Source organism: Diabrotica undecimpunctata, chromosome 7 (genome assembly GCF_040954645.1).
Source record: "Diabrotica undecimpunctata isolate CICGRU chromosome 7, icDiaUnde3, whole genome shotgun sequence".
Classification (NCBI taxonomy): domain Eukaryota; kingdom Metazoa; phylum Arthropoda; class Insecta; order Coleoptera; family Chrysomelidae; genus Diabrotica; species Diabrotica undecimpunctata.
The window spans coordinates 6,872,627-6,891,556 of NC_092809.1; the positions used below are offsets into that span (position 1 = coordinate 6,872,627).

The 18,930-nt window shown below is 32.8% G+C and overlaps 1 protein-coding gene across 2 annotated transcripts in view; it reads left to right on the forward strand.

The window, feature by feature from the left end:
- The window catches only part of LOC140444936 (uncharacterized protein CG3556), a 230,736-nt gene that overhangs the window by 140,751 nt on the left and 71,055 nt on the right, over positions 1 to 18,930 (forward strand). For both annotated transcript variants that reach the window (XM_072536642.1, XM_072536643.1), the window contains one exon: positions 8,288 to 8,422. In XM_072536642.1, coding sequence (XP_072392743.1) covers positions 8,317 to 8,422 — 106 coding nt within the window. In that variant the 5' untranslated portion in view covers positions 8,288 to 8,316. The remainder of the gene's footprint in view (positions 1 to 8,287; positions 8,423 to 18,930) is intronic.

Consider the following 18,930-nt stretch of genomic DNA (forward strand, 5'->3'; position numbering starts at 1 on the left):
ACGTGGCCTGCCCATCTTAGTCGCTGTGATTTAATTTCTTGGACAATATCGGCGTCATTGTAGAGTGCTTTTAATTCGATATTGGTTCTGATCTTATACTGGTTTGTGGTGATGTCATGGTGAGGTCCGAATATTTTTCTAAGTATTTTTCGTTCAAAGCGTCTGAGCTTTTCTTCCTTTGCTTTGGTCATGGTCCACGTTTCGCATTTGTATGTTATTACAGGTCTGACGATGGATTTATAGATTTTTATCTTTGAACTTCTTGTAAGATTTTCTTGTAGATTGGATTCTGTCTTTTATTTCTTCAGTAACATCATTGTCAGCTGTGATTACGGCCCCCAGATACTTAAAACGTTGTACTCTTTCGAAATTGAAGGTGTTGACCGTCACATTTTGTTCTATTCTGTCTCTTCGTGTCGTTCTATTTATACACATATATTTCGTCTTCTCTTCATTAATCTTCATCCCTACTTCACTTGTTGCTCCTTCCACCTTGTTGAAGATGTCTTTCGTGGATAGGATGAAGTCTCCAACGAATATACTAACAAGTATACTAACAAGTATCCAATAATAAATCAACATATTGACTGGCAAAAAATCAACCATAACCGTTAAAATCTGATTTTATGTTCGTCACCGTAGTTTAATTAGGACTTGGTTTACGGTATTCGATTCTTTTTAATGAAGGAAAGCAACAATTATTTGATTTAATATTTTCTGTTAACTTATAAACGATAGAACATCGCAAGCCGATGAGAACAAGACTAAACATGGGATGGTTAAAACAGAGCTCACGAAATAACAGGTGGGTCGTTAAAAGTCTATACCAGTAGTTCCAAACGGGGGCGGTACCGCCCACCGGTGGGCGTTGAAGAGAGATAAGGGGGCTTTTTGGGTCCAAGGAAAGTTTGGGAGGCGTTAAGGAACAGCTGCCGCCCCCCTAAAGTAACTCATTGCTTCTTTGCTTCTAACAACTTCTAACAATCCGAAAATATAAACGAAATGCACAAAATGCATTTTGGTTATGCACCGTGCAATTTTTTATTTATCACTCAGTCCAACACTGCAACAATTTCGACGTTGCAGTCGAACGTAGAACGTTTCAGTTTGGTTAGTATAATTCCACTTCCAGTAGAACCTTTCTGCTTTAAGTGAATTTTGGCTCCTCCTTCACGCAGCGGCATGGTCAGGCATAACTTAATCATTCGAGATTGTTTCGCTAAAGCAGGTGGTGAATTTTCTGTGCGTTATTTGCAGAAAGTTGCAGTGCATTTATTAGAAATACATTTTATTGTAATACATATTTGTCACAAAGGTAAGTATCTACTTGGCATTTATACCACTTACTATAATTCTTTAATATGTTTCCCTATCGTAATTTACGAGGTATTTGTAAAAATGTAATAAATCTAAATTTGTAATGTAAAATATTCAAAAAGTACCAACTTGCACAAACTGGATCAAAGTAAAAAGTTAATTAGGACCTACCTACACTGAGAGAAGAATTGGGGAAAAAGTACAAAAAATCTTAATAAAATTTACTATACTGATCATAGACTGCCAAAAATAAACTATTTACTGAATATAAAGTTATTTTTATAATATGTGTACAGGATGGTAATTTTTAATAAGTTGTTTTGTAATTTTTCCTCAAATTCTTCTCTCAGTGTATATTTATTTACTTGTGGCATGTTTTAAATTTCTTGACTACTTGCTTGGATATTCCGCCACTCTGAAATATTGATTTTACTAACTAAAAAAATATTTAAAAGTTTATTATTTAAAATTATCAAAGCGGTGGCTACAGCATACTTATTTTTACAGATATACCTACAGTATGTCCGATCCAAAGAAAAAGTGCAGACAATACAATGTCGAATATTTGAAGTATGGTTTTATTCAGTCGCCTTCTAATAAGGCATTACCGCAACTTCACGCAAAAGTTGAGCCATTCTCCGAAAGTGAATATTTAATGAATATTGTCACATACCAGGTTTAACACATATAACTATCTTAAGTTGTGTTTGGTGAACATTCGTATTTTACGTGAATAAATAAATATTAAAATTAAATATTCAGTCGCAAATTAGTATACTCGAAAATTCATAAATTCCTAATTCACTAAACAATTGACTTTTACACGGTGATTATAGAGCGATAATATATCTCCCTTAATAATTCGGCTTATAAACAGATGGTACACCTTCAAAGCAATTTCATCGCTTTTATGTTCTTTATTAGAAAATTCAATATGTAAATTGGATCTTCAAAATGACTGAACACCCAAAGAAATTATCACGCAACTTCTAGAACATTAAGTAGTTTCAACTTTACCGGCCACAGATACGCTAATGATCATTTAATATCATCCCATCTTACTTTAAATATAAATCGACAAAATAAAATTAGTTTTTAGATGAATAAGTTGTAAATTTTTCTGCGATCATTAAATTTCGTATTATACAGTAGACTCCCTCTATAACGAGAACTGAAATGACAGACTAATTACCTCGTTATAAGCCGATCTCGTTATATCAGACAATAATAATACTGTGCATACATATGAATCTGTAGTTTTCTAAACCATTAACTTCCTATAGTGAAGCCATTCGGAGCAATATAAGATGCTAATAAATATTGTTTGAATGGCGTTTTTGAAAAAAAGTTATTTACTTTTATTGTCAATGAAATATATTAAAGCATAAAAGAGTTGTTTACTTTTATTATCAATGATATACGTTAAAACAAAAAATCTGTACTTATATTTTTTTCCAACTACATAATGTATAAAGCGTATTTTCAAGGATATCATAAACTATTGCTTCTGCAATTTTAAGAACTCTGTCATTTTTAACTGCTTTAAATGGTCCAGTATCATTCTATCATATTTTCTAAAGATGTGAAACAGTTGTATTTATTCATTGTAAAGAAGTTTATTGCGAGCTGCAGTTAAGTTTATTGAGGGGCTGTTTGAAAAGGTATTTATTTATAGCCACGACCCGACCAAAAACGTAAAAAACACGTTTTTGGATCTTATTTTCTCTCGTTATAACCAAATTTGCCTCGCTATAGACGGTTATAGTTCAATAGAAATTTCACGGGACATCTAATGTATCTCGTTATAAGCGAAACCTCGTAATAACCGTGTTCGTTATAGAGGGAGTATACTGTAATTGATTAAGTCATGATACGAGTACTATGACTAACAAGATAGGATCTTCCCGTAGCACAAAATCGGTCGTGTTCGCGCATGCCGTCATTGGAGAGTAGAATTTGAATTCTTGTTAAAGTTAAATGGGATTTGTATGCATTCTGTGATGAAATTATTCAATTAGCAAAATAATAATAATAAATAAAGGTTTAATAATTACAATAATCGTAGACAAAAGGATATATCCAAACTATTTATTAACGATTATTTATTGATACATACAAAAAACTGACATTACGAACGTGCAACTCTCCAATTACGTCACGGCTTATGCGCAATATCTTATCTTCTTAATCATAGTATCATGGATTAAGTTAAAAAAAGGGTCAAATGACATTTATTGATCTATTGATCTATTTATTGATCTATTGACGAACTGTGAATCTCCAATAATAGGACTACATTTTTTTTATGAAAAAGTGTTTTAAGTTTAATAGGTGTCTCATAGTAAATGGGATGTGCTGATTACGAATCTGTACCTAGTTTTTTCCAGCACGTCAGGTTTTCAAGAAAAGTGTGTTTAAAATTTTTCATAAAAACTGTCAAAAATACTGGGAAAATATTTATTGAAACTTTATGTAATACAAAATTAGACTAAAAAATTGAGTTGTTCTTAAAAAAACAATTTAGTATAACCTACGTTAGTTGTCTATTTGGTTTTTTTGAATAAAACCGTTCTCTTTTTTTCATGAAAACTGCGTTTTGTGGTCTTCTTTTTATGGATTTTTGTTATCGAGTTTCTCTTCAACGTCCAGCAGTAATCAGCCATCATTCTTATATCCCATCTTTCTTGGTAACGTCTCTCCATCTTGTTTATATCTTAATGGAACCTCCTTTCCTGCTGCTTGCTGACAGCTCCAAGATTTTCGAGAGAATAGTCAACGTGGAAATCCAGAAAATGAAGTTTGACGCTCATATTGCATCCCACTTTTTTATAATTCTCGGCCATGTTGGCTACAATTTCTTTATAGTTTGGTGACTTCTATGACGTCTACGAAAGCTTTAGATTCATCCTGGGTCATTGTATTCTGGAACAATCTGTCCGATTTTAAGGTTCGAATGTGAGGGTCTATAAAAATTGCTTTTTTAAGTTTTTCTTCAGAAAGTGCCAGAAATTTGTCGCACAGATATTAAAAGTAGTCCCTTTGTTTATCTAAAGCTTTGACAAACTGCTTTATCAATCCTAACTTTATGTGAAGAAGATACAAAAGAACTAATTTTGAGTTAACTAATGTATCACGTTGCACATTTTTGTTTGTCTTGGTACAAGTCTTTCCCTAAGTGGCCACTTTTTCTTAACGTAATGTAAATTTCGTGCTCGACTGTCCCGCTTGCACATAAAACATGGAAATTTTGTGAATCCAAACTGCTGACCCAAAAACATGGATATTATTTTGAGATCTCCACAAAGTTGCCAACACTATATGCCAATACTTTATTTTATTTAGCAACAGCTCAAGATTATTTTATGTACCATTGTACAACAAGACACCCTTTAGACTTGTCTTAGAAGAATCAATAAATAACCGCCATGATGTGGAATCGTAATTGTCAGCTCCCACTTTCATGGCACTTCAGGAATATTATGACAATACACCAGTGAGTGCTCTTGAGAAAAATCTACCACGAAAATGTAGTACCTGGAGCCAATGGATTTTTATCTTTCAATCGCCAAGTCATTTAGTTCAGCTTGGATAAACTTTTGAGGTTGGTCTATCTCAGGATTAAATTCGTCTTCATCCGTTTTTTCTCTGAACTTTCATCTGATAATTTCTGTTGGATGGTGTAAAGAAAAACTGGAGAAATAGGGATTCCAGGTCCATAAGATAGAGATTGTTTAGCAGAAGGTAAATCAGGATATTGAATTTTGTGTTTGAATTTTATTGAATTTTTTGAATTAAAACCCTTGATATCGAAGGAGCAAAAGTAGCAGTCGTCTAGATGGTTTTTTGGTTCCCTCCATACTATAGGAGTGCCGAAGGGAAAGAGTTACGTGTACCTTTTCTTCATTTTCTCAGTAGTTCGACACACTGAAAGCACACTTTGTGTGGAGCTCAAGGTTTGTCCTGATCACCAAGCTTTACACCGAAGTAAGCGTAATAAGCTTTCTTTATAAGGTCTGTTGTATTTCGTTGATGCTTTCCTATTGTTAAATCACCACACACGTAAGAAAATGTATCAGGACTGTTTTTACACTTTTTTGATGACATTATGGCGCGATAAACACTCATAAAACAAAAAACAACCCGATGCTACAAACAACTGACGCTAACTAACTCTATTTTCGCAATACACAACTACCAATGCCGTCAAGTTGACGGCATCGGCAGTATTGCCGTTCAAATGAAATTACCATATGGTATTAAAATATTTTTGTTTGAAATATAAGTATTCTAAAGAAATAATGTTAAAGCAATTTACGAAATATCAATAAGGTAATTGTTCGAACAAGGTTTTTTTAGTTTTTTTCTATCAGATGTCGCTATTGCGTCCATAACGAAGCCATTTTATTGTTGCTTCCTAAAAGACAGAGAAGATTATTTTTCACGTTAAGAACGGCTATGAATAACTGTTCTGATGAGACTTATTAAGTCGAAATACGTATCAACAGATACATAGACGCTTTGTACGTGAAATCAAATCTTTGCTGTCTTTTTCATAAGGTTTTTTTAATTTTGTGAAAAATTTTGACGTAATGGGCTTAAACCGATTCATATTCAGAAGCAGCGTACCCGTATTAGCTAAGGACATAATGTTAAACTCAAAACAACAAAAATTATGTCGGCCTGTGAATTGATTTGTTTCAAAATAAGTTTATTTTCTTCTTTACCCCATAGCTTGTGTTTTTGTTACATGTTCCTTTTCGTACACCTCCTCTTCCTTCTGGTTTGCTATTCTGTGCTATCAGCAAGTTAGTATTTGTTTAGTTAATCTAAACTAGTTAGTTTAGTAATGCTAAATAAAATAATGGCAACAATTGGGACAAACTCTACCTGTTCTTTGAAATACTTTTATAATCGTTAACATATAAAAATGATTTGCAAATATATTAGTTCATTAAATTTAATAGCGTTTATTGTACTTGACTGACTGTATGAGAACCAATCCCTAAGATTCATCTCATGTTAAGCCACTGTCACACAATGAGACGAAATATTTGCTTATAGCTGTTATGACTTGTAGACTAGATAAGAACTCTCAACGAGAAGATGGAAAAACGGAAAATGGAGGAACCGAACCACTTAACCGATATCGCTCTATGAAGCTAAAAATTTTTCGGCGCAGGAAAAAATATGAATATCATTTTCATAACACGAATCACTATAAATAAAAACCTAAATAAAAATTTATGCAGCATATCTAATCTTATCCAAATCCATAAACCGCTGCTTCCGTCACTCCAGAAAAGTGTAAAAAATACATGGGACACTTTAATCATAGCTACAGAAGAGTTTTTAGTTTTGCAATATTATATAACAAAAATATATTACATATATATTTTAGAACACACTAAATTTTCACCTAAATTTAACATAAAAAATACAATAGAACTAGTTAATAAAATACAACATTTTCAGTTACCTAACAACTCCAGATTAATTTCATTTGACGTAAAAAATCTTTTTCGTATTATTCCTCCTACAGAAACTTTTATTCTAGTAAAAAACCTTTTAGACCAAATTGAAATTTACATAAACTAGGACTACTTTGAATTTAAAATAATCAAATATATACAAATAACAGTGCAGGACTTTTAATGGGCAATCCTCTAAGCCCAATGCTATCAGATATTTTTATGGATCATCTAGAGATTTCAATACATCTCATATTCAAATAGTTTTGATATTGGTAAAGATACGTAGACGACGTACTGGTATGTTTCACAGGAACTAACAGGTAACTCGACCAATGTTTATCGTATATTAATTCACTTCATAGTCATATTGAATTTACAATAAAAACAGAACAAGATCAATCGATAAATTTTTTAGATTTAAAAATTGTCAGACTTAAAAACAAACATGACTTCTCCATATTTCATAAACCTACCCATACTGACACGACTATACACAATTCATCATCTCATCTTACATAACATAAACTCACAGCCTATCATAGTATCATTAATAGACTAACAGAACTTCCGATGTCAAAATACAACTTTGAGACAGAATTAAATAGCATTAAGCAAATAGCAGTAAACAATGGATACAACAAACAAACAATTCATAAAATTTTAAATCAAAAACTACAGAAGAGAGCCCTGAAATTAGTATTTCCACCACCAGAGAAAAAACCCAATACCTTCTGCTCGATTATATATACAGGCAAAATATCAACAAAAATAGCCAAACACATGGAAAAGAAAGGAATAACACCAGCTTTCAAAACACATAACAACTTAGGCAAATATATTAAAAACAACAAGAGCCAAAATAAAAAGCACTTACACAGTACTGGATATAAACTTAAATGTGGCGACTGCCCAAAAACTTACATCGGTCTAACTGGTAGAAATTTTAATAAACGAATAGCAGAACATAAAAGGGCTTTCAATAATAGAAAAACAGATTATACATACGCACTTCACCTTCTAGATCATAACCATTCTTTTAATGACGAATTTCAAATTCTTCACAGTCAAAATAAAGGCCTTAAGCTATCTTTGTTAGAATCTATGGAAATTAACAAATTAAAAAAAGCATAGATATAATTCTGAATGACCAACTTGAGACAAACAGTTCTCCCCTTCTCAACCTATTTCATTAAAGACAATAAAGTGTAAACGCATGCCAAAAATAGATCACTTGAGAAAGGCACTCTGCCGAAACAGCTGTAGTGATAAGATTTTATAATAAATTTTGTAGAAGTTTTGAAAACAAAGTTTTCAGTGTCTTATTGTTACATAAAATGAGAGTAAGCTATAAGAGAATAATTAAATAATTATCAGCCTACGGCATCAGAAATTTGTTACATATGACTTCATAGCGTCTAAACTTATTACTTTATTTGATCATAAATAGAATAGATCATAATCAAAAGAGCAAATAAAACATACCGTTTCTTTTTTTACAGATTTTTCATGGTGCTTTGCTAACAACAAAATGGTTTACCTTCCCCTAGTAGTTGGCTTTTCGCTGGTTGCTTTTGGATATTCCCAAGATTTAGAACTTCAGCAGCATGCATCTACTGTAAATTATGTCTTTAGAGGTAAGATATATAATAGCTACATTTCCATTTTTTAATAAAATGAGTAAAGATGTATGTCAAACTAATTTTAGGAAAGGGTTAAAACCTACTCAAATATTTTTTTTTGTTTTATTTAATTATAATTCAACTGTTTATCAGTTCTTTGTTTCGTGTTTTTAGACTTTGTTGTAGTTGCTCAAGGTTCTTAGCTACTTCTCGTAAATGACGACAAGGAGATGACGAAGTGAAAATTCGGAGGGTGATACTAACTGTAGGTTTCTATATATTCTAAATTTTTTTCTTAAAGTCACACTTAACATTATATGAATAGACTTGTTCTCCAAAATTTACCTATTTTTCTATTCTATGGTATATTATAAATATATTATGATCTTGTATGTTTTTATCTTTTGCGCAAGCTACTTTCTTATGTCGACAGCGATCTAGCTGCCAAGACATGGCAAAATTCTAACGGATTTTTACGAAAGCCTCTCTGACGAACGTTCTCTTCAGACTCATCTTAGAAAATAACTGAAACTCATGCACTTCTTACCAATGAAAATCGTATTCGAGCAGTTAATAATTACAGTTCAAGAACTTATAAATCTTAAAGATTCTAGTCCTGGATTCAACGATGTTCCAACTATTTTTCTAAAACATCTTCCAGAATCAACCCAATACAATTTACTTAATGTATTTAATTCCATAGATCCATGGAAGGCTTCCATAGATGAAACTCAGTTTGGCTTCAGAGGAGGCATGGGTACAAGAGAGGCATTATTTGCGTTGACGGTACTCTTGCAGAAATGTCGGGAATATAACAAGAGTGCATATGTATGCTTCATAGACTTTAGGAAGGCCTTTGACCGAGTGCAGCATATGAAGTTAATAGATGAATTAAAAAACATCAATTTAGACAAAAAAGACATTGTGTTTATTAAAGGTATATACTGGAACCAGAAAGCAGTAGTAAAGGTGAACGATATAGAAACAAATAATATACCGATTGCGAGAGGGGTTAGGCAAGGATGCGTCTTGTCTCCGACGCTTTTCAACGTGTACTCACAGGTCATATTCAGAAAAGCCTTATGGGAAAGAAAAGAGAGAATAAGAATTGGTGGAGAAATCATAAACACCATGAGATTTGCAGATGACACGGTAATTATGGCCGAGAGTATAGAAGAACTACAAACTTTATTAGAAGCAATAAATAGTGAATGCATTCAAATGGGACTTGACATCAACACAGATAAGACCAAATTTATGATAGTAACAAGGAGTCCAATAAATAATGAACAACTAACTCTTGGTGGACAGCAAATAGAGAGAGTGACAAAATATAAGTATCTGAGAGCTTACATCAACACAGAATTAGATCCAGACCAAGAGATCCGGGTACGAATAGAAATGGCAAGGGCAGCGTTCTTAAAATTCAACGAATTGTTCTGTGACAAAAATCTGAATACTGCGCTGAGACGTTTGTTGAATGTTACGTCTGGTCGCAACTATTGTACGGGGTAGAAACATGGACACTAAAAGCGCAAATAGTTAAGAAGATTGAAGCCTTTGAACTTTGGATATACCGGAGAATGTTCATGGACTGCCAGGGTCACCAATAAGGAAGTGCTGAGAAGGATGAGTCGAGACAAAAAATTGATGAGATCGATAACAGTACGCAAGACTGCATACCTTGGACACATACTGAGAAATAATAAATATAGTCTTCTGCAGGTCATCATGCAGGGTAGAGTCGATGGCAAAAAGGGAATAGGTAGAAAGAGGAAGTCATGGCTGCGAAATATTCGAGACTGGACAAACATGACTGTAGACGAATTATTCCACGTTGCAAAAGACATAGAAGCTTTTAAAAATGTGGTCGCCAACCTCCGTTAATGGGGACGGCATAGGAAGAAGAAGAATTTAATTCCATATAGATAAAACAATGTTTTCTTTAATATGGACTAAATCCTACATTTAACTTCTCTTGATATACAAAAAAGCACAATGGGAGCATACACACCAATTTCACTTAACTTTGCCCAGTGCAAACTTCGTTAATAGTAGAGTAATGTGGAAAAAGTTACTGATTACACAGCAACATTGATTTAGACAGTCAATCAACGGTTAATAACATTCTTGAATTACCATCATTTGAACTAAGTAGTAGAACATTTTATGAATGGAATATACGGGAAAACTGTTACTTAAAAATCTACTAATTTTGATAGTATGTCAAAATGTTGACAAACTCTGTTCAGAACAACAATGAATTGTTTTTACAAAAATAACTGATATAAATATCACGCTAAATTACGTTAAACGAAAAATCAATAGCTGTCAGTTCTTAAAATAAATTTTAGGAATGTATTTGGACAACAAACCGATATAGAAACGACATATAAAGCAATTACTCTCTATGAGAAACTAAACATTATTAAACAGAAAACTGGTTTGGATCAAGATACAATATTATAAGTATAAGAATCGTTAGTCCTGTCTAAACTGGATAATGGGTACATTATCAAAATTCATAATAATAAGAAAGCTGAAGACACTTCATCTAGAAATCTAGAACATCGACGAAATTAGGCTTTGACTTTCCCGAATAATTTTACCCAAATATCGCTGATCCTCACATCCCTTGGTAAATCAATATTCCGCAATGCAATCTATATTTGACCCGATAAAATAAGTCGGAAATACATCTCTCAATACGGAAATCTGAAATACATAAAATCAACTTTATCAAATTTACTGGAATGTTATCAAAAAATTCTCTAAAATATTTACAGATGCTTCAAATCTAAAAATGAAGTTGGAAAATAACTAATATTTTTTTAAAGAGCTCGGTTATCATCACAATTTAGAAATATGAATTTTCCAGCAAAATTGCACATAAATATCACATCGTTAACCACCTAAACGTAAACTTTCTTAAATGTAACTTTAAATTTACCGCTAAGAAACAACAAAATGCAAAGTTCCATTAGAGAGTGAGAACCTGCCGGCTACTAAATGTTTCATAAATACGAGCGCAGTAAAGGTTTTAATATTAAGGATCTTGAAATGGGTTTCGGCGTCTTTGAGTTTAACTCGGTAGGATTTTAGATATGATTTTTACGGAAAATCCTACTGATTGCGCCAAGTAAATATTATATTCTAATTACTAGGTTATATGTTACTTAATCTAAAGTTTATATAAAAGTTATAAATGTCACCAACTAGATTTCTTACATAAATTTCTAACATTTCCGTCGATATATATATATATATATATATATATATATATATATATATATATATATATATATATATATACATATATAAAATGAATGGATTCCTTAAGAGAGAAGGTGGTTTTCAGAATTACCTTAGTTTACAGGGCTTTCCTGTGTCTGATATATAAGTAATAGTTTTGTTTTTGTTGTAAGTATACTTAAATTTTAACATAATACTCCTGTAATATACCATATACTAATTACTGACTGTTTATATGGTGCAGTTTTCATCAGATTGGTTACATCTAACGGCACTAACGTCCCAATATTAAATTTACTATGTCAATCTCAAGATGGCCTACATACTAAAAATAAAGGCCTATCCATACATCTTAAAAACAAAGGTGTACAATACTTGTATTCTACCAGTTAGCACCTCTTAATGCCATGATATTGCCTAACAACGGCTCAACAAGCCAGCGCTGACAAACTCAAAACAATACAAAATCATGCGAACAAACAATGTTCAGTGTCTTCCTGAGAGGTAAAATTAGAAACGAGGAAATTCCAAGACGAACAAAAGTTACAGATATTATAAAAGAAATATGTAGGATGAAGTGGTTCTGGGTAGGTCATGTAGCGAGAAACACATAACAAAAGTCTCACACATATAACTGAAAAATCAGAGAATGAAGATCAATAGCTATGAAGAGAAGTGTAGGATGGCCTCAAAAGAAGTGGATAGATGATATAAGAAGGGCAGATAAACAGTGGATACGAATTGCGCAAAGTAAAAATTAGTGGAAGGAAGTGAAAAAGGTCTATGCCCAGAAATAAGTAGATACATGCTGAAGAAGATATATATAATACCGGTCAGTGGAATGAAAACAGGCTCGTTTAAAGAATTAAAGGCAGAAGGACCACCAGCCCAGGGGCTGGAATGAAAAACAGATTAAACACTAACTTATCTTTAATGCTAAGATTAAATAGTAATTTCTGATAACCGTCCGAAAACACTGTGATATGGGATATCTCACTACACTTTTCACTGAGGCTATTTTCACTATTATATATAATTACAAATAGAATTGCTTAGCGGAATGTCGTTTCTATGTTTAAAGCGAACTACTGGCAACTCTGCTAGTTTGAATAGATCAACTGTTTATATAAAAACTATAACTGCGGATTCAGAAAACACTGGTTACTATAAATGATTTACTTGATAATTTCTATGAATAGTGCGATGCGAGTGTAACTACTTAGTTACAAATACATATGATATATAAGCGAAGAGAGTATTTGCGAGCTATATATAGCAAGTTTAGCTTACGAGATTTTGCGACCGACTTTGGTAATAGCTTGTTATGAACTGACTGGTAGGTAATATCCAAATTATGTAGGCAGGTAGTGCAGGGCTCGTACCCCTAAAAGTACCGTTAAATATCTTTCTTTATTCCTTCTAAGAATTTCAATATCGTCATGGTTAAACATTAATATCAAGTGGAATGGAATTTCACCAGTCAGAAAATTTAATATGTTAATTTGGGCAAAAATTTCAAGTGCATGGTTATAACAACAAATCTCTCTGGTTGTTTCTTTAACTATAGGATAGAAAAAAATAAAAATATGTTTTATTGTCAGTGAAAATTATTCAATTTTATGGACAAAGCTTACAAAAAAAAAGAAAATACCAATAAAAATCACTGAAATTTTGTGATTGATTTTTTTGTTTCGTTCACATTTGACGGTCTTTGTCATACCATCTTCTATGGCTAGGTTCTTTGCTTTCGCCCACTACTTCTTTTGCAGCTGTTATAACTGCTTCTTTTAAAACCCTCCCCCTGTCTTCGATATTTCTGACCTGATTTTCATGCATTTTATTACATTGTTCAATTATATTTTCTATTTTCGTTTTATATCTTGCTCTTTTTTCATCATCAGAAGACAAAAAATCAAAAGCATATTTGATATTTTTTTCTGTTTCCTTGGCGTTAATTTTTGTTTATATTTAATTGTTTGTTTTCATATCTGGATGAACTCATGTTTCTTTGTGAACATTATTGTATGCAAATTCTGTACTGCTGACCACCTTTTTTGTCTGCTGTCAAATCTATAATTCTTTCCTCGTTGTCGTTACTGATTTCATGCAGGCTATCAATAAAATACTATCAAACGTTTATTCGCCAACTTCACGTTATCGCTTCGTAAATATTTCATTAGGATTCCACCTACTCCTTTTCGCTAACCACCAGAATAATTAAGTTAATTAACGTGTTATCTTTCGGCACCTCTCGCAAGCAACGCCTCTGGCTGATACAGGATGAAAGTTTCATGAGGTAGCTGAGTGTTTTTCTTTTCAGTTTAAACATAATGCAAGATGAGAAATTGGAAAACTTTTAGGTACGTAAATATAAAGAAACAAAATAGAAAACTTGGTATTTAATGGGCTCATAAAATTAGCATCCTGTAATTGCACATTTATTATCAAACAGGATGAGAATGTTTTTCAGTTAAAATAGAGGCTTAATTTTCATGTTAACAGTTTATTGCATATTATATCTATTTTTTTTTCTATTTTTACTATAATTTATTGTAAGAAATGTTTGAATAAAAACTGCGCATAAAATGTTTAGGACAATGTTCCTTTAGAAATAGAGCTTGAATGATATCTCGTAGCTGCTATTTCACTTTAATTTCGGAAATATAAAAAGATGACAGAACTATTTGTTATATTTTTGTTAAATATTTGTAATTTTTTTCTTGGTCAAAAGAAAATAAAAGTATTTAACAAATGTAGTAAAGCTTTATAAATCTAGCAATAGACATTCTTCTTCTTCTACTGCCTTATAAAATATGTACGTTGACAATTAACATGGCAATTCGAATCTTGTTGGCGACTTGTCCAAATAGTTGGATGTATGTTAGGCCGAACCACTGGTCTAGGTGTGCATCCAAGAGTTGCTTCTCCTACCTGGATTTCTCCTCAATATACTTATCTTTGGAGAATTAGTTCTGGAATCGGTATGGACTACATCTCATAACATGACCAAAGTTTTCTAGTTTCCTTTTTTTGTTACTAAAAGATCGGTTCATTCTGAGAAAAATGCTAATACGCTTGTTAATACGCGGTTTCATACGCTTGTTTTATATTTATAATAACTGCGTATTCCAATAATTTTATTACTACTGATTGATATGATAAGGACAAATTTGCTGACAGATGTTAAAAATGCTTTTGATACGACAGATCGTTCGCTCCAGAGTAATTTATATAATAGTCTTGAGTCTTGAGATTTGTAGTGTCCATTATCTTTTTTCGCAAATTATTAATACAGGAATATCAAGTCTGTCGATTCCCTGTAATAGATTTCTTAGCTTTTCTGCTTCGTATAATGTTTTTACATTTCTCGTATATATTTGGAGTTTTTAATTTTTATTAAACTTCAGTGACTAAGGGAGTAACACAGTTTAAAAAAGCAAAAGGTATTTGGGTAGATACATAAAAAATACTAAAGATACATATAGAAACCGAAATTCAAGAGTATATATAAGATCATTTGTATACATGCGTAAAAGAATACATGGGTCGGACGTGAAGAAATTTAAAAAAAAAATAAATAATGAAACATAGAGCCATATATAATAATAAAAATTGTAGGCAGTAAATTTTTAGAAGTAATGGTGACGTTTCAGCGCTGTTGTAGGTATAGTGTATGAAAAATTCCATAGGAAATTACGACAAAGCTACTTGTATTGAAGAAATATCTAGTTATAGTATGACGGTAATGTAGGAATATGATTAGTATTGACATTTGGGTTAATTACAATAAATAATTTTAGGTTATTAGGAAATAGTTGTGTGACAAATACATTCTTCAAACTACTCGAGCGTCGTTTATATACTTGGAAATCACACGCACATACTAAAGAGAAGATCATATCAAAACCATTATGCAAGAAACAACTAAAATGCATCAAACTATTAATAAGCGCCAACAACAATGGATGCCTGATGAAATATGTCAATGACGATAGAAGAGAAATTCAAATCTAAAATATATCGACTGGTCCAAACATAAAACTCGATTAAATGGAAAGAGCTATAAAGCTATCAAAAGAATCGCAATAGGAAAGCAACCGGCCCAGATGAAATAACAAGCTACTCGACGATAAGAGTAAACATTATCTTCTAAGCCTTTTCAATTAAATATACGAAACAGGACATACACCAACAGACTGGCAACTGTCAACATTTGTAATGGTACCAAAAAAAATAAATGCCAAACAGTATAGCGATCATCGCACTATCAGTCTGATGAAACATGCACTGAAAATTTTTCTAAGATTACTGCACTTGAGAATTTACAACAAAATAGAAGTACAACTAAGTGAAACACAATTTAGTTTCAGAAACAACCTTGGAACCAGAGAAGCACTCTTCAGTTTGCAGATCATGGTTTAAAGATGAAGGGATATCAAACAATCTGTATACATGTGTTTTATTGACTTTGAAAAGGCATTTGACCGAGTAAACCATGACAAACTTATAGGTGTCTTTCAACAGGTAGGAATTGATGACTGAGACCTCCGTATTATCAAAAATTTGTATTGGCATCAACGTGCAAACATACGTATTGGATAAAACACGACGGAAGCAGTGGAAATACGACGTGAAGTGAGGCAAGGATGTATTCTATTGCCTCTACTTTTTAATATCTACTCCGAATTTAGTTTCAAAGAAACCTTAGTTAAAGTAGTGCCGAAAAACCAAGGGAATTAATGTCAACAATATCAGATATGTAGACGACACGGTACTTATTGCCTCCAATGAAGAAGACCTGCAACGACCTAAGACCTAAATAAAGAAATAAGAATACTTACTGAAAAAGCCAGAGCCACCATTTATTTCTATAAATTAAAGAAAATTCTAACTAATAGAGATATTACGTTAAACCTTAAAATCAGAATAATACGCTGCTACATATTCTCCACATTCCTGTATGGTATAAAGAGCTGGACCCTTACAGAGACATTAATGAAAAAATTTGAGGCTTTGAGATGTGGATTTATCGACGAGTATTAAAGTCGTTAAATTTTATTACATTTTTCGGTGTTGGATAAAATTCTGAATTCTGTCTAATTATTTCAGCAGATTATTGAAGTAGTGAACACGTATTTTAGTGTTGTGAGCAATATAGAAGGAGAGAGCAGTTAAAGTAAACGATGCCCAAATTTTTCGATGGGAGAAAAACCTATTATATATAATGTGTATTGTGGACTCCGTGAATAAAATAAAAGTATATTGATCAACAATGTAGTTACTCTGTGTAGTGATTTGACTAAAGTGTCGACAAGAACTGTATGCAAAATTCTAAAAAAATTTAAACAAAGTGAAGGCAAATCAGATAATGTATCTCTTAGAAACATTAAAACTAGAGTTTAAAAAGGCATCCAGCTTAAAGATGACATCAAATATGCTATTCGGAGGAAATCCCATACTTTCTATTTTCGGAACGAAATACCAACCTCAAAGAAAGTTGCAGTCGAAATAAATTCCGATGATTTAATACCCAAAATTTCACGACGTGTTTTATTGCGAACATTAAGGCAATGAACATCAAATATATGAAAAGAAGATGTCCTTATAGAAAACGAGGAAATTATCTTGTGGCGGAGATATTAATTACAAAAAATTCAAGGGTATCGTAGTGAAGGGCGAAAAGTGTACTATTTAGATGAAACTTGGTTGAATCAAGGTCGTACTGTCTCATTTTAAAATTAAAAGTCCTCGATAAGCCTTCATTGAAAGTTTTTCAACAAGTTTAAAAAGACCAGTGTAAAGGACGGCGGCTCATAATAACACATATAGGCAGCGATTCGGCTTTTTTGGACAATAGCTTGTTAGTTTTCGAATCCAAGAAAAACAACGATTACCATGAAATATGGACGCTCAAAGATTCGAAGGTTAGTTTGCAAAGATTCTACCAAATCTTGAAGCAAATTCTGTCGTTGTTATGGAAAATGCATCATACCATCAACTGGCTTCCTCAAAAAATATATGATCCGATGATAACATATTGAAAGTACAATTATAAAATCTCGTGTGGATACATATACCCGAATTCAAGAAATATGCTGTCAACGAAATGACTCGTGAAAACAACATAATTGTACATTGTCCCTCTCCTTATTATTGTGCCCTGAACACTATCGAGTTTATATGGGCTTAAATAAAGAACCAAGTGGCAAGAGAAAACTTGAGTTTTAAAATGGAGGTAAAAATCTTCTTAGCTACCTCATCATCATCATCATCATTTAACCCGGATCTATCCACTGCTGGATATAGGTCTCCATCAGTCTTTTCCATGTATTTCTGTTTTGTGCTGTTTGCATCCAATTTTTGTCGATCCGTTTTATGTCATCTGACCATCTTGTTGGTGGACGACCTCTACTTTGATGTGCTTCTTGTCTCGGTCTCCACTGTATAATTCGCTGTGTCCATCTGTTATCCGACATTCTAGCTATGTGCCCCGCCCAGTTCCACTTAAGGGTCATAATTCTTTCTATGGCATCTGTCACTTCTGTTCTCCGTCTTATTTCCTTGTTCGTGATCCGATCCCTACGAGAAATGCCTAACATCGATCGTTCCATGGCTCTTTGGGTAACACAAATTTTATTTCTTACTTTCTTGGTTAGTGTTAATGTCTTTGCACCATATGTAAGTACTGGCAACACGCACTGATTAAAGACTTTTCTTTTAAGACACATAGGCCGTTCTGATTTAAGAACATAGCTTAGCTTGCCGAATGCCACCCAAGTGAGTCCTATGCGGCGGCTTATTTCGCACGTTTGATTATCTCTTCCTATGCGTATCTCATGTCCTAAGTACTTATATGAGGTGGTTTCTTCAATATGCATGCCATTTACTGAAATCTTTTCGCTTAACACAAGATTTGTCATGATTTGTGTTTTTGTGTGGTTGATTTTTAATCCTACTTGTAGGGAGGCTAGGTATAGTTTCTCCAGTTGAGATACTGCATCATCGATTCTGTCAGCAAAAAGGACAATATCGTCAGCAAACCTCAAATGACTAAGCATTTCTCCATTGACATTAATTCCTTTTTCACTCAGATTTGTGTTCTTAAAACATATGCTCCAATAATGTTGTAAACAATTTTGGCGAAATTGTGTCTCCCTGTCGCACTCCCCGTTTTATTTTAAATACGTTGGTCTTTTTATCTGCCAGTTTCACACTTGCTGTCCCATTTTGATAGATGTATTTTATCATGTTTATATAGCGATGATCTATAC